At 39.6% G+C, this 26,433-nt stretch overlaps 1 protein-coding gene across 2 annotated transcripts in view; it reads left to right on the top strand.

The window, feature by feature from the left end:
• The first annotated feature begins 7,206 nt into the window (after window positions 1-7,206).
• TMEM71 (transmembrane protein 71) overlaps window positions 7,207-26,433 on the top strand; it is a 48,585-nt gene continuing 29,358 nt past the window's right edge. The window contains exons 1-5 of one of the 2 annotated variants that reach the window (XM_032253826.1): window positions 7,207-7,399; window positions 8,956-9,031; window positions 10,290-10,350; window positions 15,555-15,767; window positions 19,993-20,165. In XM_032253826.1, the coding sequence (XP_032109717.1) occupies window positions 8,992-9,031; window positions 10,290-10,350; window positions 15,555-15,767; window positions 19,993-20,165 (487 nt within the window). In that variant the 5' untranslated portion in view covers window positions 7,207-7,399; window positions 8,956-8,991. The other variant, XM_032253827.1, reaches the window with a different exon arrangement.

Below are 26,433 nucleotides of genomic sequence, written 5' to 3'. Positions count from 1 at the left end.
CCCATCCTCCCTCCCCCTCACCCCACTGTCCCTCCCCTCCCCTCCACCCCCTCACCTATCCCAGTGAGTGTTGTTCTCTTCCCTGTGCCCAAGTGTTCTTACTGTTCATCAACCGCCTATGAGTGAAAACATGTGGTGTTTGGTTTTCTGTTCTTGTGTCAGTTTGCTGAGAATGGTGATTTCCAGATTCACCCATGTCTCTACAAAGGATACAAACTCATCATTTTTTAGGGCTCCATAGTATTCCATGGTGTATATGTGCCATGTTTTCTTTGTCCAGTCTATCATTGATGGGTGTTTGGGTTGGTTCCAGGTCTTTGCTATCATAAACAGCACTGCAACAAACATACATGTGCATATGTCTTTATAATAGAGTGATTTATAATCCTTTGGGTATATACCCAGTTATGGGATTGTGGGGTCAAATGAGATTTCTGTTTCTTGAGGAATCACCACACTGTCTTCCATAATGGTTGAACTAATTTACACTCCCACCAACAGTGCAAAACTGTTCCTTTTTCTCTGCATCCTCTCCAGCATCTGTTGTCTCCATATTTTTTAATGATCGCCATTCTAACCAGCGTGAGATGGTATCGCAATGCAGTTTTGATTTGCATTTCTCTAATCACCAATGATGATGAGCATTTTTTCATATGTTTGTTGGCAGCATATATGTCTTCTTTTGAAAAGTGTCTGTTCATATCCTTCGCCCACTTTTGAATGGGTTTGTTTGTTTTTTTTCTTGTAAATCTGTTTTAGTTCTTTGTAGACTTCTACAAGCAGAAAGTAAGTTGAGAAATTTGCTCAGCCCCCAAGGAAGGCATATTCTCTAATCTTCAGAGGTGGCTGAGGTGAGTAATGGAAAAAAAAATACTTTTACTTTCCAGAGTGTGGAAATAAGAGCCACAATTGCTTGAGTGGCTACCCCTTGGGAACAGAATCAGAGCTGTATCAAGGAGCATTCCCTATTCACAGGATACAAGGCTTTTGTAACAATAGATCATAACATTTCAGAATGGCCCCATTACTCTTTCTAAATAGGAGAAGTTTTGCTGGAAGTTATTCTATCTCTGTTCTGGTATTGAATGTTGGACATATGGCATAAGGTGCTTTAGAAGTCCCTATATCAAGAGAAACCACATTGATGTAGAGATTATTATGAGATTCTGGACTTGAAGACTCTTGCCATGGTTAAATAAGATTTTGGCGTGTCCTCTGGAAAGATGAAGTGAAAACAGCATTTTTTTTCTGAGACAGAGTCTCACTCTGTTGCCCAGACTAGAGTCCAGTGGTGGGATCTTGGCTCATTGCAACCTCCGCCTCCCTTGCTCAAATGATCGTATGGCCTCAGCCTCCTGAGTATTTGGGACCACAGGCTCAAGCCGTCACGCCTGCCTACTTTTTGGAGATATGAGGTTTCATCATGTTGCCAATGCTGCTCTTGAACTCCAGAGCTTAAGTGATTCACCTACCTCAGCCTCCCAAAATTCTGGGATTATAGGCATGAACCACCATGCCTAGACAAATACAGCATTTTTTAAAGTAAAAAGGAGAAATGTAAGTATTTGTGACCAATGTGGAGGACTGTAGTAAATTATACAACACTTCCCAGTTCTTCCTTTCCCGCCCCCACCTATATGCTTTGGCTATGCCTCCGCCCCATTGCCCTATGACTTACAATGCTTCTCCCTGGAGTGTGTACTTCCCTATCCTGATGGCATTGAACTTGACCGTGCAATATGCGTTGACCAAGGAAATATGGGTAGGAACTTCAGACACCAGTTCTGAAAAGCTTTAAAAGCCATTATGTGTTTCTCACAGCTCTCCTGTTCTCTTCCTCTGCCACAGGAAAGTGAAGTCCCCCATAATGGGTACTGCCTCCTGGACTGATGGCACAAGGAGCAAAGCTACAGCCACCTTGCAATGAACACAGGTCAAGATGTGTTAGATTCAGCAGAGTGCAGTGACTCACATCTGTAATCCTAGCACTTCGGGAGGCCGAGGTGGGTAGATCACCTGAGGTCAGGAGCTCAAGACCGGCCTGGCCAACATGATGAAACCCCAACTGTACTAAAAGATACAAAAATTAGCTGGACATAGTGGTGGTTGCCTGTAATCCCAACTACTCAGGAAGCTGAGGCAGGAGAATTCCTTGAACCTGGGAAGTGGAGGCTGCAGTGAGCCAAGATTGTGCCACTGCACTCCAGCCTGGGCAACAGAGTGAGACTCTGTCTCAAAAGATAAATAATAATAATAATAATATAAAGATGTGTTAGATTCAAGTAGAGAAGCAGAACCACTAGGAATGGTGCAAAATTGCAATAATGTAAAATAGGAATTGAACATTTTTCCATTATGGACACTGGTAAATGAGCTCAGTTTGGCTGTTTCTTAGGAGGGGTGCTGAGCCTGAAGTCACAAGACAGTTGCTCAATATCAAAAGATGAACAGGAAGCAGAGGAGAGCACGGAAACCTGGAATCCACAGAGAACCATCTAGAACACACGTGGATCTATCACCAAAAGTCACATAGGCCTTTTCCTGTCTCTGAGACTCCACCCTCATTGCTGTGTATGTTCTAAACAGAAGCCGGTATTCTTTCTGTAGAGCCACACCCTCTCCTCTACGAGGACCTGTGAGGTGGAAGGAAGTGATCTGCAGGGACCGCAGCTCTGGGCCAAGTCCATACATCAAGCCAGCAGGTATGTGAAAACGTGTATGAGCTGCTGCGAAGTCTGACTGGTGTGGATCTTCCAAGAATACACACATCTCCAGCTCCACTTTCAGCTTCCAAATCTTGAACGAGTTGCTTTTTAGGGCCTGTCTTAACCAGGAGCGTACAGAAAAGGAATTCTGGGAAATGTAGTTTCACTTCGCCAAGTTGACGTATTACAAAGCCACCAAGTGGGAAAATAAAAGCTTATTGCTGTATGCCACTAAGATTTGGAGGTTGATTTTTCCTATGGCAGAACTGTTATAAATTGGCTAGCTTCCAACTCCTTCCAAATTATAAGCCTGTCCAGGCTTTTGCCCATATACTTCCTTCTGGCCCTTCTGAGCTATGTGTGGCATAAAACTCAGCCAGACTTAGATGATAAAAAATTAAATCTTACTCGCATATTATTAAGTGCCTACTATGCTAATCATAGAAACCATAATAGCAAACTAGAAAAGCATTCTTCTTCTTCTCTGAGAACTCACAGTGTAGCAAGAGGAACCAACATGGACAGAAACTTGGCTCATTAATTGCAATTGTGATGTATGCTCTGAAGGGGAAGGGCAGGCAGCTATGGGATCCATAACCTGGTCTAGGAGGGTCAGAGAGGCTGCTCAAAAAAAAGCTCTTTCAGAAAGAGATGGGAGATGAAGAAAATAGCACATTCCAAGGGACTAAGGTAGAGCAAAGCTAAGAGAAGCTGAAAGGAAGCCAGTACGGCTGAATTCTAAAAGAAAGATGGGGCCTATTGAGGGAACGATGAGGCTGAAAAATAGGTCCAGGCCCTATCCGGCCTGGCAGGCCATGAAGATGATTTTGAACTTGACAGGGGAGAGGAGCAAGGGCAAGCACTGGTGGATTTAATTAGGGAAGTGACATAATAAGATTTTCTATTGGAAAGGTCATTCTGGCCATGGCTTGGGGAATGTATTAGAGGGAGACCAAGTGACCTGGGCATGTTGGCACAGAATTCTAGGCAACAGAAGGACGTAGTTGGACTCCCAGAAAAGACAGTGAAGGTGGAGACTTAGATGATAAGTGCAAGAGCTGCATGGATAGGAGTCACGATTTCTCCTAGTTTTCTGGCATGAGTGATAGGGTGGAAGGTGATGCCATCTCATGGGTCACAGAGTTCCAAAGCAGGTTGAGGCTTGGGTAGGAAGGGAGGTCATGAGTACGTGAGGGATTTTAAGCAAGCATGCAGGCATGTTTGTTCATTGCTTGTACTATGTTAAAATTGAATTTGTGAAGTTCACCAATTTATGTCAGCATTTCCTAAAATGAGTTCTCTAGCATCCTGCCTGTCAAAGAGTATCTTACAGACTAGCAGCTTTGCTTTACCTGGGAGCTGATATGAAATACTTGCCTCCAACTGCCTTACTTCTGTAGGATCCTCTGTGATTCGTAGCACATGAAAGTTGGCAACACAGCTCTGGAACCCAGGTCTTCAGAGATGATATGTGACAAAACGATTCTCAAAGCAAATAATTCTGACAGATGGTGAGATCATGTGTCCTGTGTATAGTAACAAGTCCGAATATCATTTAAAAGATTCTATAGTGACCTTTATTACAGAGACCTATGTTTTCTAGGACTTTTTGTACCTAATTTAACACTCATCTTTTCCCCCATCCACACACATCACCTCCATTAATAGTGGAGGATTAAACATTCTGTGGAACATGCTTTTAGAAACATTGATTTATGTAACATGCAGAATAAGAGTTCTGAAGGCAAGTCTGCCTGGATGCAATTAATTTATTTGTTGATTCTATCAACATGAATTGATAGTATATGAGAAGCACTATTCTTGATACTGGGGCTATGTAAATGAAAAAAAAATGGCAATATTTTCTGCTCTTTTAAGGCTTATATCCTGGGTGAAGAGTATGTTTCTTGTTACAAGGAATGAATTGTGTGACATATTGCTTGGTAAAAAGTGCTTTAGAAAAGATAAAGCAGGGAGAGACTAGGGAGTGGTGTAGAGTGCAACTTAGTAGCAAGGCAATGGAGCAAAGAGCTGAGGGAAGGGAGGAAGAAATCCCTGTGACCCTTAGGGTGAGGGAACACTAACCACAAAGATCTTGAAGTAGATATGTGTCTCGTGTTTAGAAACAACCAGAAGGTGAGTGGGCCTCAAGAGAGAAGATTGAGAGGGGAGCCATGGGGTTGGACTTTAGTTCTGGCCCTTGGCAATTCTGAAAGATTCATGTAAACTCTATAAGCCTCTGTCCTGATGTGGATTATAATTGCACCTATTTTCTAGGGCTGTGTGAGGCTGAAACAAGATCATAGTGTTTAGTGCCGTGCCTAGTTTGTAGGAAATGCTGAAACACGTTGGACGTGATCATTCATCACTTATAGGTTAAGAATGCAAATTTGGAACCCTCTCACCAGGGTTTGAATCCTAGCTCTGCTTACTCATCACTTACTGGCTATGTGAATTTAGGCAAGGTTGTTAACTCTCTAAACTCAGTTTGCTTATCTGTAAAATGAGAATAATAATAGAGCCTCTCCCATGGAATTGACATAATAATTAATGTGTTGATATGTGGAAAGGGCTTAGAACAGTCCCTGGTACATAGTAAGCACTCCTTAACGTTAGCAATTATTATGATCGTTAATAATAAGGTTCTAATATGTGTCAGATCTTTAAACAAAATAGATCAAAGTCTTTCTGACATGAGCTCTTTGGAGAAATGGATTTCTGGGCACAGGAAGAGCAGAGGGCCTCAAATGAGTCAGAAGGATTTTCCTCCCTCATCTAGAAGAGATAAGCCAAGACTGGAAAGAGGAGGATGAAGAATAAGAAAAAAAAAAAAAAAAAACAGGAAAAGGAGAAGAAGAGAACTGTGAATTCCAATAAAGAGAGCACCTAACAGCTGTGGAGCAGAGCAGCTGTCTGATAAATGTAGGCAGAGGTGACCAGAAGTAGCCTTGGGTAAATGTGACTATATTCTACAGGAGGCAGTAATGCAGTAGAGACTCGCTGACTGAGTGGTCAGCAATGACAGGTGGCTTAGTAAGTGACCTGTGTTAGGTCTATGCATCCGTTATCTGTTGCTTTGTAACAAACTACCTCAAAACATGGTGGCTTAAAACACATTTGTCACCTCCCAGTTTGCGTGGACCAGAGAGCTGGGCAGGGCTGGCCTGGGTTGTCTCATTCTTGGTCTTTCTCAGCTGCAATCAAGCATTAGATGAAGCTGCAGTCAGCTCAAGGCTCAACTGGAGAAAGCCGCTTCCAAGCTCACACACTTGGTTCTTGGCTGGATTCCTGGCTGTTAGACGGAGCATCAGTCCCTTACTGGCTTTTGAGACAACCCTTGATTCCTTGCCACGTGGACTTCTCCACCATAGCAGCTTGCTTCACCAAAGTGTGCAAGCCAAGAAAGTAATAGAGTCCAACAAGACAGAAGCCTTATCATGGCAGTGGAACCCAGCACCTTTGCCTTACTCTATTTACAAGGAGCATGTCAGCAGCTTCAGCCCACACTCAAGGGGTAAGGATTAGACATGAAGTTCCAGAGACAGGGAACTTTGAAATTACATGGGCCCTCCTCCTGACAGCTTCTGCTTCCTAGAACATGTTCTACAGAAGATCCTGCCATGTGGCAGAACTTCAGAGGGAAAGGGAACCCCAAGAAAGGATGAGATTAACTTCTCTGCCAGCCTGACAAGCTGGTGTCTCAGAAGCGAACTCGATTTACAGAAAACAAATAAGGAATACACCTTAGACATCTGTGCTGAGGACTGAATTATTTCTCATTTCTTTTATCTCATTTAATTCTTCAAGCCATGATGTGACATATATATTATTATGTTTATAATCGAGAAAACTGAAACTCAGAGAGGTAAGTCACAAATCTGAGGTCACACAACTAGGATGGTAGACAGGTTGAATCTCTCTGTGACCCCAAAACCCACACTCTTTCCACTATGCAGTGGTACCTCGATGTTACTGGAATGTGTTTGAATGTATATTTCTTTTATCACTTATAATAGTACAGATATGTAGGAACCCACATAGAGCATCAAGTATTTGCATTCTACTATAATGTGTATGTAAAATGTCATCTACATAGTTTTTTGTAAAGCCCAAACTTTAGTGGATAAATATATTGCCTCTATAGAAATTTTCGTAAGATCAAGCTCTGGCTATTTAATAGTATTCTAAATTTAATAGCATCAGTGCATCATCCTCAATAAATTTCAGTGATTTGGACAAAGATCACTACTATGCACTACTTATAAATAAATGTGGCCAGATGATGAGCAAGAAGTGTCAGTTCGCTGAAAGTCTTTCTGACATTCTCACAGCCAAGGTGACAAGTTAGCTCAGAAAACCACCCCTCCAGTGACCAGGGTGTAACCAGCTGGACTGACTGACACACGGGCTGCAGATTCCCTGCTGCTGGCCCAGGAAACTATCTGAAATCTTCACCACACTCCTCAGTGTGAATGCTACTGATGTGAGCCCAACAGGAAGTGTGACCTCATTCTGCCTCTTTGCCTCTAGTTACGCAGGCTGTTTTCAAAAGAAAACAAGACGGTTTGTAAGGCTGACTTTCCCAAGAACTACACAATCATTTGTACCAAGAAACAGATGAGAACAAGAGGCTGCTGAAGACAAAACTCTGCAAGTACCTGTGCACGGCAATGCCTGTGGGCATCTGTGAGAAGGTAGGTTGGGATTCCTTTATTAAGAGACTTCTGCACCTGTTGACATTCAGACATTTGCAGCTGGGGAAGTGCTCAGTCCTCTATTTCTCCAGGGTCAACCACAGGAAGCTTCCTATTTCAGTAACAATTTTGTCCTTTGTCAATTGGAAGAAGAGGCTGGGAACTCCCTTTGGAAGAAACACATATGAGCACACAATTTTCAGAACAGATGTGTTGCTTTGATGGAACTGGTAGATTCTGTTTCTTGAAAAGTTTTAGATTTGTACCTGAAGGGTTATTTTTTCCTACTGTTACTAATTTTCAACTGAATGTCAGCGTACTTCCTATAGATTGCTATAAGCACTTGTAAGATAGAACCATAAGATCTTGCTTTCTGCTGCAGGATTTGTAGGCTGAAAATTAAGTTTAATATGTGGGGAACACTAAAATCAGGTTATTTGGGCTGGGCACATCCATACAATATTGATCAAAAATGAAAAGGACAAGTAACATACTGATATATTACATTATATTATTGGGATTTATTTTGTATCCCAAACAAATGAAATTTGTAAATGTGTGCTTTGATTTAGAGATCTTCCAAGGAAGGCCAGAAAGTTATCCTGACATCTTTAAAGGTCTCTATTAGCTTTATATTTTCCTAATAGGGTTTGTATATAATTTATTGAAATATTAAACTTAAAGCTTTAGAATTAGCCTGGTTTGATTGATTGTATTACAGCTACAAAAACAATCCATTAGTAGTACTCATGTTACAAAATGTGGATATAGGTGGTGAATCAGAAAAGAATTTTGTCCTACCTTATAAAGCAACTAGGACAGTGATACTATGTACAAAAGTTTCATAGTCAACAGAAGATAGTTCTATTTGATGAACAGTAAATGATCAAAGTTTGCATAATTTGCATACTTTGATGTTTTTAATTTGTGATTGAGAAATTAAGTTATGTGCTCATGGGAACTGGATTCTAAAATCTTCCCAGTGGTATGCGATCTTTAGTGCAGTGTTACTTATGCTGTTTAGGAATGTCCACGCTGATAAAAACTATTAAAAAACATTCTCTGTGACCACCTGTCAGTGGTTTAAGTTGTTGGGCAAAAGAGACACCAATCTCCAAGCACCGTTTGAAACTTGATAATGAAGTTGATTTGTGTCAGATGATCAAAATACAAATACATTTGTTTTGGGGGGTAAATGACTGTTAGAACCAGTCATTTTATTAAGATTTCTTGATCAAATACCTCACTTTCATTATTTTCTTTGGATTACAAATCAACCTCTTTAAGTCTAGATTTTCCAAATAAAGTGTGGTTCTTATTTACAAGAAAAGGTTATTGAGATGCATGGAGTGAGGCAATAGAAAATGTTCAAAGTCACAGAGGCAGACACAACTTTGAGAAGTTGTGTCTTCAATCTGGTCTCCTACCTTCAATCCTGTATCTCTGTATTATTTCAGTAAACAAATCTGACTAGCACAATTAGTAGATGCCATCTGTTTTGGCATAATTTTTCTATTTTTAATATATAGTCCACCTTTTTTTAACGTCTTTTGCAGAGAATCTGTGAAGTTTGAACAAGCGGCCTTCCCAAGATGTACCGAATATCTCAACTGATGTCAACACCAGTAGCAAGTAAATGTAGAAGAACTGCGATATGCAATTATCTTTTGAACGATTAGACTCCTTTTAGCAATTTCCTTGCTTTGATTTTGCTGATACTCAGACCATTAACCATCTGTCAGTAGCTTGTGCTTCTTAAATGCCAGTGTTCACTTTGGCAATGATTTTCACTTCTTTTTTTTCCTTGAAAGAAATGTGGTATTTTTCCTCCTAGTAGAAAAAAAAAAAATCACCGTTTTTTTTAGATGCCTGTGCATAAATGTGAAAGGAGATTGTTTATCAGCTACTATTAAGATGCAAAACTGTTTGTGTATAAAAAATGCTGAATGATTTTGATAGCTACTTGCAGAAAATAAGGGCTCTGTTAAAACGGTAGTGGTTTCAAGTTTCTTCCTTCCTCTTGTTATTTTCTCCCAAAACCCCACTTCTCACTCTCCCTCACACACCCACAGTTTTCGCCTTACAAATCAACCAACCCAATCTGAAAGTCTAAATTCCATTCTTTGTCCTAGATACTAATTGTCCATAATGGAATCAAATTTCCCTAAGCCTGTCTGTTAGGACTATTGACACTATCTCTGCACACAGTAAAATTCTGCTTTAGAGTTTAGAATATTAATCAACTACAACTTTCACCAAATAAAGTCTGTTGTCATGCCTTTGGTTGAACTGGAATGAATGGATAGATGAGGTTTCTATAATTAAGAATACTCACAGTATTTATACATTAGAAAATCTTATATAAAACAAAACAAAACTTTTTTTCTTCCCCACTAATGGCTTTTGCTCACTGTTTTACCCTATAAGTGTCTTAATATGCACTAATGAGGGAGAATCTAGAATAGTGATTGAATTCCTCAGGTTACTGAGTAAGCTACAATAACAAACACATTGGGTAATTGATTCAGGTTTTCTCCTGCTTCACACAAGACTTTTTTTTCCCCATCCTTTCATGAGCTCAGTTTGATGCTGATGTTTTATTATTGCCTCATCCTGCACTAAGGAACTTCTAAAGGAGTGTTACATGGGAGAAGGAGATACAAGTCCCTAGTTTATGTCTTGCTTCCTGTAGAGCCCTGGTCTTTCTGCTTAGGCTGAGACATCAGCTATTCCCATCTTACATTCCTTCACTGTTTGCAATGGTGTATACTTATATACTAGTGATAGTTGCAACAGTGTATATTGTTGTACAAGTGATACACATGTATCAACATGTATGACTGTTAATCAGGTATGGTACAGTCTACTTCTCTCTCATTTGTTTATACAGGTCCTTCCAGTTTGGAAAGAGAATATGCTGGACAGTTGTCTCCCACATGCATTTTTCCAAGGTATTCTATGGGGCTTCTTTAAAAAAAAAAAAATCATTCTTGGCTGGGCACGGTGGCTCACACCTGTAATCCCAGCACTTTGGGAGGCCAAGGTCAGTAGATCACTAGAGGTCAGGAATTTAAGACCAGCCTGGGTAAAACACAGTGAAACTGTGTTTCTACTAAAAATACAAAAATTAACTGGGTGTAGTGGTACATGCCTGTAATCCCAGCTAGTCAGGAGGCTGAGGCGGGGAAATTGCTTGAATCTGGGGGACAGAGGTTGCAGTGAGCCAAGTCCACACCATTGCGCTCCAGCCTGGGTGACAGAGCGAGATCCCATCTCAAAATAATATTAGCAATTGTTATTATTATTTTCCTGTATGTCTTGCTTTGTTGTGTTACTGGTTTGAAATTATTGTTTTAGCTATCCTCTAGTTTTGATACATTATATCTTTTCAGTGCCATGTGCATACTAAATGAAAACTTGCCTAATAGAATAATGAGTATATACATATATATCATATTATATATTATTTCTCTGCATTGTTTCTCTGGCAAGTGGTGAAACTATTGAATACTAATGAATGGCTACTTTTTCTCAAACTGATATCCTTTTAAATATGCTTTCCTATCTTGTTTTACAAGAGCAACAGAATTCTATACCAATGACTGAATTTTGTGCTCTACTAAAACATGTATAGCCTACCATTTTGTTGAAGTCCTGCAAGGGAGTCATTTTTCTTCCTTTTTTTCTGACTCTCTGACTGTCTCTTATTCCCTATAAAGACATCAGCTGATGTTTCTCCTAACATTTTGTGAAATGTGCCTGTAATATAAAGAGATCATATATTCCTGTTAGGACCCACTCCTCGCAAACTGTAGGCCTCCTGATACTACTAAATAAATCAATATGAACAGAGGCACGTGTGGAAAGGATCCATGTTTTAGAGTCAGATAGACTAGGTTTCATATCATAGCTCTGCCACTTACTAGCTATATAAAATACCCAAGTAATTTGCTGTTTTTGTAAATCTTTTTTTTTCCTGCTAGATGATCAGGAAATTCTAAATCACAAATTTTTAGAGATTTGTGAAGAGTAGATAAAGGGCAAAGTAGGGGGCCAGGCTCATGGTAAGTGTTCAATAAATCACATTCATTTGAAATACTATTTTATTACTAGGCTGAGTACATTGTATATAAGCTTTTAAATGTAAAAATATCAAAAGTTCAGTAGTGCATGAAGCAGATGTACAGTGCATGAAGGATGAGAGACATTTTGTAATCTATCAGTGTGTAATTATCTAAAATTCTTTAATGACCCTAATGATATTTGTCCTTTCACCACCCAGTCTTTGTCCTATCCTAGGAGGCATGATTTAGGCTCTTCTAAGGCCTAGTTAGTAACCTTACATGAAAGGAAAGGACTTTGTCTTCAGGCAGTCAGACACCTTGCTGGGCTTTGCTGTGGGACTGGACTTTAGAAACCAATTGGAAAGGACCTGCTGAAAAGAATCAGCTACTAAGTTTATTACAGCAGAATGAGGCAAGAGTCAAGATCTAGAGATAATTTTGTTATCTGCTCTAAATGTTTGATATTGTTCAGAAAGTTTTTTTTTTTTTTTTTTTTTTTTAAACTATAATCTGGGTGTTGGAAGAGTGTCTTTGTTTACAATCAAGAGAGGATAAAGGTAGGGGCATTAAAAAGGAAAGATGCCAGGGATTAGGGAGGCTATAGTTGGTAACTGTTGAATGTGGAAACCTTGGAAATTGGAGTGAAGCTAGGAATACAGGTCCAGAACTCTGAAACCTCCTAAGTGTCCAGCACCATACAGTTGCCCCATTAATTCTCAAGTAGGCAAAATAATATAGAAGAAAGAGCACTAGAGTAGGAAAAAAAAATCTAGACTTTTCCCTGGCCTCTCCCACTTATCAGCCCTGAGTTATTGAGCAATGAACTTATCCTACTGGAGCCTCCATTTTCTTATTTATTAATAGGGGTAACAAGAACCAAAACGTCTGTTAGAGTGTGTCAGTGCATGTCTGGAAATAGTCTCTTGTGATGTTTTCAAAGTCTCAGATTTCTACCCGTACTATTCAATATTTTTATCAATGATTTGTATTGATGACATGTAGATTCCAACATATTTGTATCATGTAAATATATTAAAAGTATTGTGTAATATAATCAGAATTCTTCAAAATTCTAATAGCACAATATGAATAGCTCTTTCAAATAGTAGCCAACAGATTTAGCTCGCCACACTTAGGCAATGGAAAGCATAGTCATTAATAACCTCCGTTAAACTATGACATTTAGTATTTATGCAATCTATGAGGTTTATTTTGGGTAATCTTTATTGCACAGATTCACATTTGTTTAAAAAAAAAAAAATCCTAAGCCTCGAACAGAATAATTAGCAAGAGGTAGAGCCAGGATTGAAACCCAGGGTGTAAACTTAGCTCTATCTATCTGCAAAGTTTTAATTACATATTGACTCTTTAATGTAAAACTAGTCCAAAAGTCTAAGAGAGGAAAGGTACATCTAAATATACAGGGGAAAGACTAGAAATTGATAGATTATTTAGATGAGATCAGGTGCATTCAGGGTGCTATGGCCGTAGACTTGACAGTCTACTTAATAGTGTGATAATATATTGGTAACTGGAGGGAAGAAATGAATCAAGCTAATGTGACTTAAGCTTCATCGCTAAAGACTTGGATTCTATAATGGGGGAGGTGATAATCTCTACATTCCTTGGGCAGACACACCTAAAGGGTTGGGTTCTATGGTTGCCATGTTATTTAAGAGCAGGATCTTTAAAAAGCGGAGACTAAGAGAAAAGCCATCAAACTGATAGCTAACGGATCAAAACTGCATTATGTCGTATAAAGATGAGCTAAATGAACTGGAGCACTTTTAGTATGGAGAAGCGAGGACCCAGGGAGGACATGGAAATTCTTCAGGTAGCTGAATAGATCTCAAATGGAAGATAGAAGGAAGAGCACAGCAAGGGAAAGAAAGGAATGGAGGAAGTGAACATTTATGAGACCCCTACTAGGTGCTAAGCACAGACCATTTATTTTCTTATTTAATTATTAAGATAACCCCATAGTCGAGATTCGTTTTCTTGTTTTACAGATAAGGAAACAGTCTAAGAGGCTAAGTGACTGGATTATGGTTACTTACCTAAACAATGAAAGAGTTGGAATTATGGACTTGGGCGGAGGGATGACTTCAAATTCCCTATCCTTTCCAGTATGCTACAGTCATATTTGTTCAGTTAAGGGGCGTGGAGGTGCTTAGTAAGTGTGGGGTCCTTCTTACTGAAGGTTTACATGCAGAGACAGGACAATGTTTGCCAAAACATAGCAGATGGGACAAGCAGAATTTGGTAGGGCTGCAGACATGACCGCCAAAACTCCTTCTGATTCTTAGAATCTGTGATCTCTGGAAACATATGATCCCAATTTATGCAATTAAGTGGAACACATAATATACAGAAATTATTGAGAACATCAAGGTAAAGAGCACATGAGAGCTATTATAATATCATCACTGTTAACTGATTGACACAAAACCACCCCAGGAATTCAAATATATTCAGACACTATATATTTTCACAGATTTTACCAGATTTCCATAGCCTGTCAGCTGATTTCATTCAGTAACTGGTATTGAATTTATTTACATACTGAACATTTTTTAGGTTCACAATATCTGCCCTCCAGAAATGTATAAAATAATTACTGAGGCAGACATACATACACAAAAATGGCAATGAGATTAGTTGGAATTTAGGAGAAAAAATTAATTTTTATGGGAGAAGAGAGGAGAAAAATGCAAGCCCTCTTTGAAGAAATAGCACATAACATATTATTTTCTCCAATATGGCTGGCTCTATTACTATTGTCACCAGGCTTCCACCAAATCTCACCTCAAGAAATTTTAGAAGGCCGGGCGCGGTGGCTCACGCCTGTAATCCCAGCACTTTGGGAGGCCGAGGCGGGTGGATCACGAGGTCAAGAGATCGAGACCATCCTGGTCAACATGGTGAAACCCCGTCTCTACTAAAACTACAAAAAATTAGCTGGGCATGGTGGCGCGTGCCTGTAGTCCCAGCTACTCAGGAGGCTGAGGCAGGAGAATTGCCTGAACCCAGGAGGCGGAGGTTGCGGTGAGCCAAGATCACGCCATTGCACTCCAGCCTGGGTAACATGAGTGAAACTCCGAAAAAAAAAAAAAAAAAGAAATTTTAGATTTATGAAATATTTTTATAATAAAATATTGATTGCCTGTCAATTATAGGGGCCTGTAATTTACTCCTTCCTTCTGTCCTTCCTTTCTTCCTTCCTTCCTTTCCTTCTCCTCTTCCTCATCCTCCTCCTCCTCCTCCTCTTCCTTCTTCTTCTTCTTCCTCTTCGGTCTCTCTCTCTCTCCCCCGCCTCTCTCTCTTCCTTCAGATACAGGGTCTTTGCTGTGTTGCCCAGACTGGAGTGCAGTGGCTATTCACAGGCATGACTAGCACGCTGCAGCCTCAAACTTCCTGGACTAAAGGGTCCTCCTGCCTTAGCCTTCTGAGTAGCTGGGACTATAGACACATGCCACCATGCCCAACTCAATGTGATTGTTTTTTAAAACCTAAGACACATATAGATTTACTCAAGTAATTATGAGACTTCCCTGGCTACAAAATCAGGGAACGTAACCGTGTGCCCATGTGTGCAGCCAGCCTGGGGAAAAATTTGCAAAGGCCAAAAAAGATCTCTTTGACTGCATGTTCATCCTGTACCTCATATGTTTCTGGTGGCCACATAATTTTAATGTCTCTATTACAGTGATGAGAATAAAGATATGGCAATTGGAGGGCTATTCAAAGTAAGGGGGTAGAGGGGGTTGTGAGCTGCCAGCATTCCATCCAAAAAATATATATAGTAGACTAACATCAAATGTAGGTCCATCATATGATGAGGAAAGTGATTAGCCATCGTGTTTTCACCAAGGTTTAAAACAGAAAGAAGCACTAAATGTTCTGTAGTTCAATGCTGTCGTAGGTGAGGGGATGAAGCCCAGGAGGTTAAGAGTGGCATTCCAAATGGTTGCAGAGGTAATTGACAGTCGTGTTTGGAAAGAGGTTATTTTCCTTCACAGTGATGAGATGTGGTTTATACGGGACTGGTGTAATGGATAGAGATTTAAAAGGCTTTCCCTTTTCCTTCTTAGTTTCACCTGTGATGTCCTGGATGGTGACCATTCTTTTGAATACTGCTCCATAAGTCCCCTGACAGGCTCCCACTATACCTGTCGCCGAAGTCCCAGACTCCTCACCAATGGCTACTACATTTGGACCGAAGACAGCTTCCTGTGCAACAAAGATGGCAACATAACTCTGAACCCATCCCAGACCCGTGTTATCTACAAAGAGAACTTAGTTAGGTAAGCAAAGCATATTACAGAAGGAAATTTGAAATCCAATCCATCCATTAATCGTTCATTCATTCATTTACTCACTCAACTATCTTTTATAAAGAGCTCATTATTGCTCCAAACTGTGGAAATACAAACGGTTAGAGGGGACAGGCATAGCCAACATGAAAACAGATGAAACCAATGAAGTAATATGGGTGCCAGGATAGAAATCTGTCAGGGGGCAGTGAAGGAGAAAAAGAAAGAGAATCTATGTTACCTGGGGAATAGGTAAAAACAAATTCACTAGAGGTGATGATGGCTGATTTAAGTCTTGAAAAATGTAGGATGTTAGTTAAAATAAAAGTAGGAAAGAGGACTTCTAGAAAGGTGGCACAGACATGGGTTTCTGAGAGACCCTGGTAAAACTTGGAGAATAGCAAACAGTTTGGTAGGGATAAACAGGGTGAGAAGGGGTGTTTTGTAAGAAAGAAGACTGAGCACAGGAGCAGGGGCTGGATGAAAGTGTTTAAATTTCAGGCTAAAGAGTTTGAGCTGTGCTCTATAAATAAAGAGGGGCCATTGATAAATTATCAGATTTATTCTTAGAAAAATAATAGTGACACAATGGAAAAGATGGGTGGTTGGATGTGTGTGAATACATGAGTAGAAAGTGAGTACAATGGGAAAAATGAAGGCAGGGTGTATATGGATTGAAAGCAAATTGAAAGCTATGATGAAAGAGTAAGGGTGGGGAAATAGATAAAAAGAATGGTAAAGAGGTGGAATCCTGGGCATCCAAAGATGTGGGAGGTCCAGCAAAGGAAGAACACTTGCATGAAATCTTAGGACTCTGGCTCTGTCAACTGGATGTATGGTAGGACCATTTACCAAGATCAAAAAGAAAGAAGGAGCATGTCTGAGGAAAGAAGATGGATGAGTTCACTTTGGATCAGCAAATTTGGATGATCACATTCATTTTCTTTTGCTTCAAAACCACCCATATGCTGACTGTATCCATCAGCTATTGACACAATAGCTGTGTAACAAATAACTATCAAATCTTAATAATATAAAACAATGAGCACACACATGTTTGAAGTAGGTTGGTTTAATCTGAACCAGGTGGAGCTTGGCTTCAGTTGGAATCAAGTATGAATTCCAACTTTGAGACCAGTGGACTACAGAAGAATGTTCTTTCTGTTGTAATTACATAAATGCAAGAGGACTTACATAAATGCAAGAGGACAACAGGTACATTTCAAGCCTCTGTGTACATGAATCTGCTACCATCTCAATGGTCAATTCAACTTACATGGGCAAGTTGGAATAAAGGTCAGAGAAATACACTCTACCCTTGTTGACATGGGAGGAAGGGATTTCCTATAGGCATCTCAAACTGAGTATGTCTAAAATAGAAAAGGTCCTCTTTCTTTCAAAATGTTTCTCACATGATTTCTATTTCAAAGAAAAGAAGCACCATTCATCCTTCATTGAGAGTCTCTCCAGACTCGACTTTTTATTCACACATCTTTTTTGGTCAGTTGGTCAGGATAAGATGGTACAGGTAGTAACCTTTAGATGTAAATATGTAATGATTCAAACAAAACCAATTTTATTTCTTGCTCATATAATTGTCTAGAATGACTGTTCTAGCTTAACTGGTGACTCATCTCGAAGCAGAGACTCAGAGATCCAGATTTCTTCTGTCAAATGCATCTGCTAACCATGCAAACCTTGTAGAGTCTGCGGCATGGTGGAATTGCCTGGAGCCAACTGGTAAAAGTAGAAAGAAAGTGAGGTGGAGGAACACCTACTTTGCTCAAGGCTCCAGCCAATAAATGGCAGAGATCACTTTTACTCATAATCCACTGGAGAGACCTTAGACTCGTGACCACACGTAATGGCAAGGGAGCAGAAAGATGTAGTTCAGTTGTGTGTCCAGGTACACTGTGTTTGGTAAGAAGTTTATTGTTTCTACTGTAAAGTTTAAGACCAAATGAGTCTAATTCCTAAAATTATTTTGAATTGTTCCTCTTTCTTTGATCCCCTAGCTATTTTATTCATTCAGGCCACCATCACCTCTTGCTTAAATTTCTGCAATGGTTACCTGAGTATTCTGATGCCTCCTGGATTACTCACCTTCCAGTACATTCTCCAGGCCAGGCTACTGCAAGGTGGTTTTCTTACATTGGTTAGGCACCCTCCTTCAGGGAGGTTTTACTCTGTTTACTTTCTTCTCATTTCACCTTTTGTAACTGCCAATATTTGTTTTAAAAAACCAAATAAAATAAATGTACTGATTGCTTTCTGTGTACTAGGGACTATTTCAACTGTTTTGCATGTATACTACCATTTGATTTCAACTCCTGCTCTGGAATCTTATGACACAGATTTTATTACTGCCATTCCTATTTCACAAAAGTGAGACACAAGTTCAGAGAGGTTAAGTAATTTTCCCAAGCTCACAGGGCTATTAGGTGGAAATAGGATTTCAGCTCAGATTGTTCAACTTTAGAGAATCAATTTTCAACCACCACTTTTAACTCTAGCCCACCTTATGTAGATAGATATTCTTGATGTTAAAGATGTTTGAAACATACTTTTTGTTCTCAAATTTGATGAGTGCCCATCCCATAATAGGTACTTAATAAAGTTTTGTTTAGCAAATTAATGAATATAAGAATAAATGAATAAGCATTTCTAATTCCAGTTTATTTAGTTTAAAATGACCTCATCTTAGAACATACAGGAACCTTTCAAATTTGGTTTGTTTTCACAGGAATGTGTTCCATTGTCATGAACTTTACCATTTTTCTCAGCTCCCCATTCCTGAAACCTATGACAGAGAGAGTTCAAATAAAGCAGGTTTTCTCAACAGTAGCACTACTCACATTTTGTACCAGATAATTTTTTGCTGTGGGCAACTGCCCTGTGCATCGTACGATGTTTAATGGTATCTCTAGCCTCTTCTCACCATCTGCCAGGAGGACTCCTCCCCTAGTGTAACGTTAACAAAATGTCTCCAGAACCTACCAGATGTTCCCTGCAGTCAAAATCGACCTGGTTGAGAACCATCAGGATAAAGAATGCACAAGCCTTGTAATTCACCCTAACCACCAAGGGAAAACACAGCTCAAAATGCATCTTCTGATAGCAGCCATGGATATCCCAAGAGGAGAGCAGAATTTTGTAATAGGAAAACTGTTCCATGCCCATCTTGCATGTGATGGGAAAGCTGTCCCACTTGACCTTGCATTACCTAGCTTTAATTCAGGCTCTTAGTATTTTTCACCAGTATAGCATGCTCAGCACAGGGCTTGACACATCACAGGCAGATACACGACAGTGACTCCCCTGTGCACTTTGATTAGCCTTTCTGCCCTCAATTTTGCCCCACTGAGGCACCCTCTGTTACCAACAATTTTGGAAATGCAAATCAAATTATGACATCACCACTCTCTTCCCCATAGCCATGATTTAGAGGTCTCCCTTTTTTCCAACACTACATTCCAACCCCCCTGCATCCTATATGAAGTTCATCATTATCTGTCTTCATGTTACCTGTCCAGCTTCACTTCTTGGCATGACCTAATCACACCTACTGGCTCCTCAATGAACAGGTCAGATCATCTCATGAAGGTTAGCACTCATTTCTCCCAAAAAACTTCCCTCGATTATCAATTAGTAATGCCACACCTGGTGCCCTCAGAGCAGCCTCTAGGTAATCCTTTCAGAGCACGTATCCCCTATATAGCATAGTGATCAAAAGCAGAGACCATGGAGGCAGATTCTCTGGGTTTGCGTCACAACTATGTCACTTACTAGCTGCATGACCTCAGCCAAGTGACTTAACCTATCTGTGCCTAAGTTTCCTGATGAGAAAAATGGGATGATAATAGTACCTGCTTCATAGAGTTGTTCTGAAGATAGTGTGAGTTGATCTATGTAAAGCACTAAGGAAGATGCCTGGCACAGAATAAACCCTAGAAAAGCATTACCTATATGTGCGTTATTTTTTTTTCTTTCTCCCATAAAACATTGCAAACTTATCACACACAAAGTTTTGTCTTTTATTTCTGTATTCTTGACGTTGAGCCAAGGACCAGGCACACAGCAGAATTTTGAGAAACTTCTGTAGAATTAATGCAGTGAGTAGACTTGGGTTGTGGAGATGCATTCTGTGTACCGAATCACAGTTTTGAACTACAGGTAACCATTATTGATTGTTTGCCATGCTTTCATTTCTCTCTAGGATATTTAGAAAGAAAAAGAGAAGCCGCCATCCCTTTTCTTCTCTCTTCAACCTCAGCACTTCTAAATCTTGGCTGCATGGAAGTATCTTGGGTGACATCGACTCTTCTCCAAGTGAGGACAACTGGTTGGAGGGGATCAGGAGGTTGGACACAGACCACCACAATGGAGATGGTGAGTTTGAACCTTCCTTTCCATAGCAAAATTTCATTTCCAAGTGGGCAGTGGTAACTCTGTGGTCCTCAACCAATGTCAAGTCCAGAGATGACAGTCATTCTGATGGAGAGATGCCACATTTTAAAAATTCACTTAAAGTTCTCTCTATACTACATGTGTGATCAAAACACATATGTGTCTATGTCATGGAAAATAGCCTAATGTAAATGTGTAAATTATTAAGTTGATAATGCTTTAGGAAATATGGCCATTTTTGTGATATTGATTCTTCCAATTCATGAGTATAAAATGTTTTTCCATTTATTTGTGTCACCTATAATTTCTTTAAGCAGTTCTTTGTAGTTCTTCTTGTAGAGATTTTTATGTCCTTGGTTAGATGTATTCCCAGGTATATTATCTTTTTGTAGCTATTGTACATGGAATTGCATTCTTTATTTGGGTCTCAGCTTGAATGTTTAGTGTACACAATGTTATTAGTGTACAGAATTGACTACTGACTTTTGTATATTGATTCTCAAAGCGTATTTTAAAGATGAAATGGGACAATGACGGTCAGTCATAGTTCAATATCTGGTGCTTAATAAGTTGTGGTTAAAATTATTTTTATTACTAGAATGGAAACAACAGATATTTATTGGGCAGTTACTATTTTCCAGGCAATGTGGTAGGTCAGGGATAAAAAGGTGAATATAAAAAATGTAGCCCCTGTCTTCTTGGGTCTTATGGTCTACTGGAGCAGGTACTGGTGTTTAGATCTTTGTTAAATAATTGCACAAACATGGCATAATAATTGTGATGGGGGCCATGAAAAAACGTTATGTGATATAATGGGGAATTTGACTCATTTGGAAACTTAAGAAAGGCTTCCCTGTGGAACTGACAATGGAGATGAGTGCTAGACAATGAGAGGGGCTTTTGCTGGGTGAAGGGGAAAGGTAAAAACATTTTGTGCTAAGGAGATAAAAAAGTCTGGAGTGTGAGTTGCCTAGTGAGTAGACTTGCTCAGTGAGGGAAGATAGCATGCATGGTTTGGAACACAATGAGTTTAAGTTTCTTTAAGACATCCAAGAGACAACATCAAGATGGCGTTGATGTTTGTAAACTGGAGCTCAGAGGAGGAAGCTGAGTTAAAGGTATACATCTGGGAATCATATCAATCTAGGAAGTCATTGAAGCCTTATAGTGGATGAGATGGATTAGGAAGGAGATATACAGTTTTCAAAAGACAGAGCCTAGAATGGAGTTATGAACTCAAACACTGAATAAATAAATAGGACAGGATTAACCTGCAAAAGAGATTAGGAAGGAAGCATTCATAGAGGTGAGTGGAAAACCAAGAGAGTGTTGTGTAATGTGTGATGAAATTCCTGGGATAATAGTGGTACAAAAGGTGGGAGCACTCAGCGATGACAAATCATACTAGCAAGGTAAATAGAATGAGGACTGAGTGTTCACCAGATTCATTGGCCTGGGGGTGACTGGTAGTGGAGTGAAGGTGGCAGAAGAGAACCAGGAGTACAGTGAAGAGAGAGTGAGAGGTGAGGAAATGAAGGAATGGCCTATAGAAGACTTTGATGTCTGCTGGGAAGAGAAGGGGAGAGGTGAAGGACGATGAAGTCAAATTAGAAGATTGAATGAACCCCTGCCTCTTCTTCCTTTTTCTCCTCATCCTATCAACACAGCCAAACCATATCATGACTATATATCATGATAAGGTTTGGCTTTGTCCCCACCCAAATCTCATTTTGAATTCTCACATGTTGTGGAAGGGTCCTGGTAAGACGTAACTGAATCATGGGGATTCAATAAACGTACTGTTTTAGTGATAGTGAATAAGTCCACCAGATCTGATGATTCTATAAGGGGGAGTTTCCCTGCACGAGCTCTCTCTTTCCCTGCTGCCATCCATGTAAGACATGACTTCCTCCTCCTTGCCTTGCACCATGACTGTAAGGCTTTCCCAGCCATATGGAGCTGCAAGTCCATTAAACCTCTTTCTTTTGTAAATTGCCAAGTCTTGGGTATGTCTTTATCAGTAGTGTGAAAATGACCTAATACATGTCACTTCATCAACACATGGGCCTGAAATAAAAGTGGGTTTGCAGGTCCACTTTGATATGTTATATACTGATTTAACAGTCATTCTTTCATTTATTCATTCACTCATCAAACCCACTGAGTATGTGCTATGTGCCAGCCACTGCACTAAACACAACACTCTTCCAAACCATAACCCTAACCTTGAAAACTTCCTGGTTTAAAACAGGTAGATAAATATATTTGCAAATAATTTGAGTATAATGACTGAAACAGCATAAGAGATTTAAGAGTAATATGTGGAGACACTGTCAGACGTTTAGCCAGGGGAGGCAGTGTTAGCTTTACCTAGAGGTGACTGGGAGGGCATCAGAGGGAGGCAATTTCTGAGTGGGTCTTAAAGGATAAGTAGGATGGCTAGGCAGAGATGAGCTGGGGTGATATTCCCAGCTTCCCCATTCCATCTTCCAAACTGCTGTGAGGCTGACCTTTCTATAACACAAATGTGGCCTTGTCATTCCTTAACACAGCATATAAGACCTTTTGAATATCTCCTACTTCTCCAACCCAAACTGACTGCATAATATTCAGGCCCACTGCGGAAAAAAATACAAGGCTCCCTGTTAAGAAATTCTTAAGAATTTCAAGTGTCAACCAAGAAACACCGTTCAACCAAGAAAAAGACCCTCATGACAAGAAGCCCTGTGCAATGGCACTTGTCAAAGGTCCATGTGGCTGGCCTTGTCTTCAACTCCATCTTTTTCCTTTCCCTTACATGTGATTGACACACATCGCACTGATCTTTCAATTTCCTGAATGGATCCTGCTCTTCCACACACCTGTGGCTTTAATTATGTCACTCACTCTGTTAGAATTCACTTTTTCACTCATTTGGAAGATTTTATTGAGGGCCAACAATGCGCCAGGCATTATTCTACACAATGAACATAGCAGTGAATAAAATGGACAAAATGCAAGTTCTTGTGGAACTTGCATTTCTATAGGGGGAGATAGACAATACATAAATTATGTAGCATGTTAATAAATGGTGAGTGATATGAGGCACAAGAAACGGGGAAGTGATGGGGATTGCAAATGTAAATAATGTGGTTAGAGAAAACCTCATTGAGAAGGACTTTTGAGCATTGGCTTAAAAGCAAAATCAAAACAGTTCTGTAGATACCTGGGGGAGGAACAATCCAGCTACACGAAATGCTGATGTACAAGTTCTAGTCTCAGAGCCTGCACTGGGCTGAGTGAGTGAGTGGGGAAAGCAGAGAAAAGACTGAAAGGTGTATGTGTCAGGAATGAAAGTGGGAAAGGACAAGGAGAGCTGTGGGGTCATTTCAAAGGCTTTGCTTTCTACTCTGAGTGGAGGACAAACCATTGGGGGATTCTGAGCTAAGGAATAACCTGTTTTGATTTACATGTTGGCAGGATAACTCCAGCTTCTGGGTTCAGATGAGATGTCAGTTATTAGGAACAGCAGCAAGAAACCAGTTAAGAGGCTGTTGGAGTGATTCAGGTGGGAGATAATGGCGGCTTGAACTAAGATGATAGCAGAATGGTGATGAGAAGTAGGATTCCAGGTTCATTTTGCAGGTAGAGGCAACAGGATTTGCCTACGTGGTTGTGAGAGAAAAAGAGAAGTAAGGGTACTTATTACATGCTGAGCACTTTACATTGTGTCTTTTAAAAAGATATTAGCTTGTTTACATACATTATCTTGTTTAAATATTTCCAAAATTCATAGGAAGTAGATTATATTATCATATTTATTATAATTATGATAAAACTTAAGTTCAGGGTTAAAGAACTTGCCAAGCTAATTTAGCTTATAAATATCAGAGTTGGAATTCAACCAGGTCAACTAAATCAGGTCTATCTGATTTAAAGGTCCAGATTCTTCTCTGGTGCCAGGAAGGGTTTTGTTCTCCTTTTCAAAGAGAAATCCATCATATCCTTCATAGTGCAGGACCAAAGAGCAACCTAGAGGAGTCATATGATGTAATAATGTATTAATTAAAGTGTGTAGTAATTACATGGATACAATTTTTCTTAATCTGCTTCTTAGAAAACACACATAACTTAATTTTTTTATTTTTAATTTCAGTAACTTTGATTCACAAAATGTTATGAAAAATAGTACTGAGAGGGCCAGTGTATGCTTCATCCAGCTTCACCCACTGATAACAACTTACACAACTGTAGCAACATTAACAAAACCAGGAAATGGACATTGGTGCAATATCATGAAGATTCCACCAATTTTCACATATATTCCTGTGTGTGTGTGTTCGTGTGTGTGTGTGTGTGCGTGCGTGCGTGTGTGCATGTCATACTAGATTCGTTTTCAAAATATAAGCAGGAAGAGAAGAAGTGAAAGAGCAGGGATGTGGGAGGTGAGGCCAGAATGATGAACCATAGACAGTTGAAGAACCTTTTGTGCCATATTGAAGATTTGGGGTTTTATCTAATCAGTCAAGAATACTTTTGATCGCTCTTAAACAGGGTGATGATGCAATCAGATTTGGAATTTTCAAGTTACCTTTGCAGCACAAAGTGAGGATTGGATGAGAGCTCAAAGGCAATGAAAACCAGCAAGTGTTCTAAGGAAGTGGCAGGAAATAGGAAGGAAGAGACTTAAAGAATATTTTTCAAGGTAGAATTAACAGGTTGGTGATAGATAGAATATAGTGGTGAGAAAGTGAGAGAATCAAAGAAAACTGTTGTATTTAATTTGGGAGACTGCATAAAAAATTTCTGCCAGTCACCAAGGACTGGAAGATAGTGTGGTAGAGTGGCAAGGAGAATGAGCTTTTGAACTGGATGAATCTGAATTCAAATTCTAAACCACCTTTTCCCACCTGAGTGTTCTTGGGCAAGTTATTAAGTAACCTCTCTGATCCTCTACTTCTTATACATAAAAGAAGAAAAATAATAGCATATGTAATGGTGAGAATGAATTCAATAATTCATGAAAAATATCACATCTGTAATATCTCTTATGAATACCAGGGGCTGATATTCTACTTAATACACATTAGCTCTTAAAAGGCAGAAAAGAACAAGTAGGGATCATCGAAACAGACAATAAATTGTATTTCTTATGGGTTGACTTTGAGATACCTTTGAGATGGGAAATAGATAATCAGTAGACATTTGGAAATGTAAGAAGGGGGTTCAGGAGTAAGGAAGGATCTAGAGATGTTGATTCATAAGCTAATGTGAGAAGCAATAGAGTTCTTTGCAATAAAGAAGTTTATTTATGGAAAACAAGTGAATGAGAAGAAAGGAGAGTTAAGAAAGGAATTCAAGAAGTTGAACAGAAACCCCAGTAATAATGATTCCTAATTGTGTGGCTGCTAGGGGTGATCACAGTTCCAACAAAGCCACATGTCACATCATCACTTCTGTGCAAAGCCTCTGAGCAAGTTATTATTCTTTATCCCCATTTTCCAGAGGGAGAAGCTAAGGCAGCTTAGCTACTCTTTATGAGGCCACACAGCTAGGAAGCCACATAGCCAGGATTCAAAGAGAAGAGTCTGAGTGTGTGCTCTTAATCACTGGGCTACACTGGGTAAAAGCTCTTTGGGGAAAGTTTCTCAGGCAAGGAAGCAGAAGGGTGTAGTGTTATGAAAGAAAAGAATATGAAGAAATGGCTAATAATGCACAGCTTGATAAGGAGGTCAACTCAAGAATTCTTTAGTCTCTGGTAGATGTGCTATGTGTGGAATCTTCACTCAGAAGGCAAAGGAGAAGTTATCTCTCTGACTCCTGACAGAGTGGTACAAATATCCTAGCACGGAGCTCTCGTTACTTTTTAATTGAGATATGATCTATGTTCCTTAAAACCTACCAGCTTAAATCTGTACAATTCAGTGATTTTTTTAGTACAGTCACGGGGAGGTTATGCAACCACGACTGCTTTCCTATTCCAGAACATTCCCTCAGCCCCAAAGAGAAACCTTATACTCACTAGCAGTCACTCCTCCTTCCCCACCCGCCCCTGATGACCAATACTGATCTACTCTCAGTCTTCATGGATTTGCCTATTTTGGACTATCATTATTTTAATAAAATGTTTAATTAAGGTGTTGTTGACAAAGTGGGCAAGGTGATGTTCTGATATATATATATATTTTTTTTTTTTTGCTATATATATATATGTATAACAACAAATGGTAAGTAGATGAGGTGATAGATATATTAATTAACTTGATTTCAC

Source organism: Sapajus apella, unplaced genomic scaffold (genome assembly GCF_009761245.1).
Source record: "Sapajus apella isolate SASKATOON/1434 unplaced genomic scaffold, GSC_monkey_1.0 scaffold3, whole genome shotgun sequence".
Taxonomy (NCBI): domain Eukaryota; kingdom Metazoa; phylum Chordata; class Mammalia; order Primates; family Cebidae; genus Sapajus; species Sapajus apella.
This window is presented reverse-complemented; position numbering and strand designations above follow the sequence as displayed.